Source organism: Gavialis gangeticus, unplaced genomic scaffold, assembly GCF_001723915.1.
Source record: "Gavialis gangeticus isolate Ggan-Ray unplaced genomic scaffold, GavGan_comp1, whole genome shotgun sequence".
NCBI lineage: Eukaryota > Metazoa > Chordata > Crocodylia > Gavialidae > Gavialis > Gavialis gangeticus.
Window position 1 is genome coordinate 22,673,385 of NW_017729033.1, and position 2,461 is coordinate 22,675,845.

Below are 2,461 nucleotides of genomic sequence, written 5' to 3' on the forward strand. Positions count from 1 at the left end.
CAAGGCCATCACAGCCAACGGTAACCTTTTCACTGACTTCAGAGGGCTTTGGAAGAGATGCTACATAAGAAATAAGCACGCTGAAATCAATGTCATTGAAACCTGTTTAACTGAGAGGAAATACGGTTTCATGCGACTAAGGAAAGGAAGGTCAGTCCTGTGAGCTCAAGTGGCACTCTGGAGATCTGAAATCTATCCTGGGCTCTGCCAGACTTCAGAGGAGAGGTTACCCTCTGTGCTGACACTTACATGTGAAGTGGGTCCAATATGTTCCAAGGGGATGCTACCAGAACACAGGTTAACGTTCATGAGCAGGCTTTTGAAGCAACTATAAATTTTATATAGTTCTCTATAGTTCAGAGCCTGCTCACAAAGTATTTATAACATTATGTAGTTCAGAGCCTAGTCATGAACTTTAACCTAACCCCATCCTAACACCCTTTCAAGGAGATGAAATATGAACTCTCTCTAGATGCAGATAGAGAATGAGAATGTGAGGGAACACAGCATGTGCAACAGCAAGAGCGCGAGTTCAAAATGTCATTGCTTTGAAAACCAGTGGTGGCAAACATGATCACCACAGTAATCTCTACATTCAGATTAAGAGGGTCTCTATGCATATATACTGTTCCTTGGTGTGAAATTGGCAAAGCTCACCCCTTCCACAAGGGGAAAATAAAACCCCAGTGGGGAAGCCAATTAGCTGGCATTGCTTTGTTTCATTATCCTTTTATAATTTCCTGAAGCATTAACTACAATTGGATATTAGAAAGCCAAAAATGGGGGATCTGCTTGCAGTGAGATTCCAGTCTTATGCACAGTTAAGTATATGAGTAAACTTTACTCATGGGAGTAGTTTCACTGAAGACAATGATGCAATTTGATTACTGAAGCCATCACTGTGGCTACATGTATGTATGCAGGACCAAGCCTCATTTGTCTTGTTTGGGGTGATCACATAACAACAGCAGAGAAATTGTTATATCCAGAGCGTAACAGACACAGGGAGAAGGTTCTCCCTTCAATGTAAAAGTAAAACCATTAAATGTTACCTTACCCGAAAGGATTCAAGCTCTTTCTCAGTGAAGTTGGCAGATTTGGCCATGTCCCATAAGTCTATCACTCTGGGTTCTTCAAATTCTAGAGAGACACATACCACAATCCTTTTTATTTCTACGCAGAAAATAATAGATGCCACTGTATGTGAATACTGTCTCCATGAGAAGCGCACACCTGAAGTAGTACTGTATTACACGGCTGCCTACGCACATTCAAATGATCTGGGACAATTTTCTAAGGTTTGCTCTCCTGATAAAAAAGCTCAACTGGAAGTGCATGAATAGACATTTGAACACTGAGCCCCTGAAGACTAGGAAGGTTGGAGTGCTGACATTGTGTAGCCAGGGGGCCCCTGTGCACACATCTCAGCATGTTCTGCAGGCACCTTCAGTTTGGGTGGAGACAGATGGCAGGAGTGCAGAAGGCAACTCTGACTGGCTGATCCAGACTGCTCTGGGTCAGCCTATGTCTCCCTGCAGCACAATGCAGGGATTCTGAAGGAGGCATATTCTGCTGCCTGCTCTGCTGTAGTAGCAGTCAACTCCAAGTGACACACTGTTTCCTGGGTAGTGGCAACAAAGCACCTTGGGATGCTGGAGGACTGTGCTGTAACTTCTCTGAGAAGAGAACATACAGATATCTGCTCTCTCAGAAGAAACTATCCTGGGACTGATTTAACTATGGCTGCTCCCAGGTTATTTTTCTCCCAGAGCAGCCATTTTAATTTTGGGAGAAAACTCCTGGACATCTGTACACTTGGGTTTTTTTTTTTTCCTGGGGGAATGACTCTCCCAGAAGAATCTGAATGTCTATATAGGGCCTACATCTTAGTGTTGGGATTTTTTATTTAAATATGTAATACTGTACATGCTGGACTTTTAAATGCAAAGAGACCTAATCAACTCTTTTGCCTTTTGTGCCTTTGCGTACAGATGAAATCCTGGTTGCAAGAGGGAAATGTCCCCTCCATGGGATCGTTAATCCTGCTCCTTGCATTAGCTCCCTCATGGGGATCAGTATCTGAGGCTGAGGCAGGGCTGGAATCCACCTGTATTTCATGGTAGCAACTCTGAAGGTTTGTGAAACTTTAGCTGTTTGGATAATGCCAATGTTGGCAGCATGAAACATGGACCAAGTATTTGGTATATATGGCAGTGACGGCTACATGCTCTGGTCAGAATCAGAGTCCCACTTCCCTGTCCACGACTCCATAGTTTGCAGGGACAGCAGTCCCCGGTACCTCTGGCCCTGCAGTTTCTACAGGAGATGTAGTGCAGAGAGGTTATAAGCAGCCAAAAGGGAGTCTATACCTAGAGGCTCTGTGCAGCTATGGTCCAGGCGGTTTGGCTCATTCTCAGCTTGCCCTTCTCTTCCCTGGTACAAGCTAGCAGAAAATTGAAGA

General features: G+C 44.2%; 1 protein-coding gene across 1 annotated transcript in view; it reads right to left on the reverse strand.

The window, feature by feature from the left end:
• LRPAP1 (LDL receptor related protein associated protein 1) overlaps positions 1 to 2,461 on the reverse strand; it is a 27,706-nt gene that overhangs the window by 8,674 nt on the left and 16,571 nt on the right. The window contains exon 6 of the mRNA XM_019526326.1: positions 1,058 to 1,140. Within this exon, the coding sequence (XP_019381871.1) occupies positions 1,058 to 1,140 (83 nt within the window). The remainder of the gene's footprint in view (positions 1 to 1,057; positions 1,141 to 2,461) is intronic.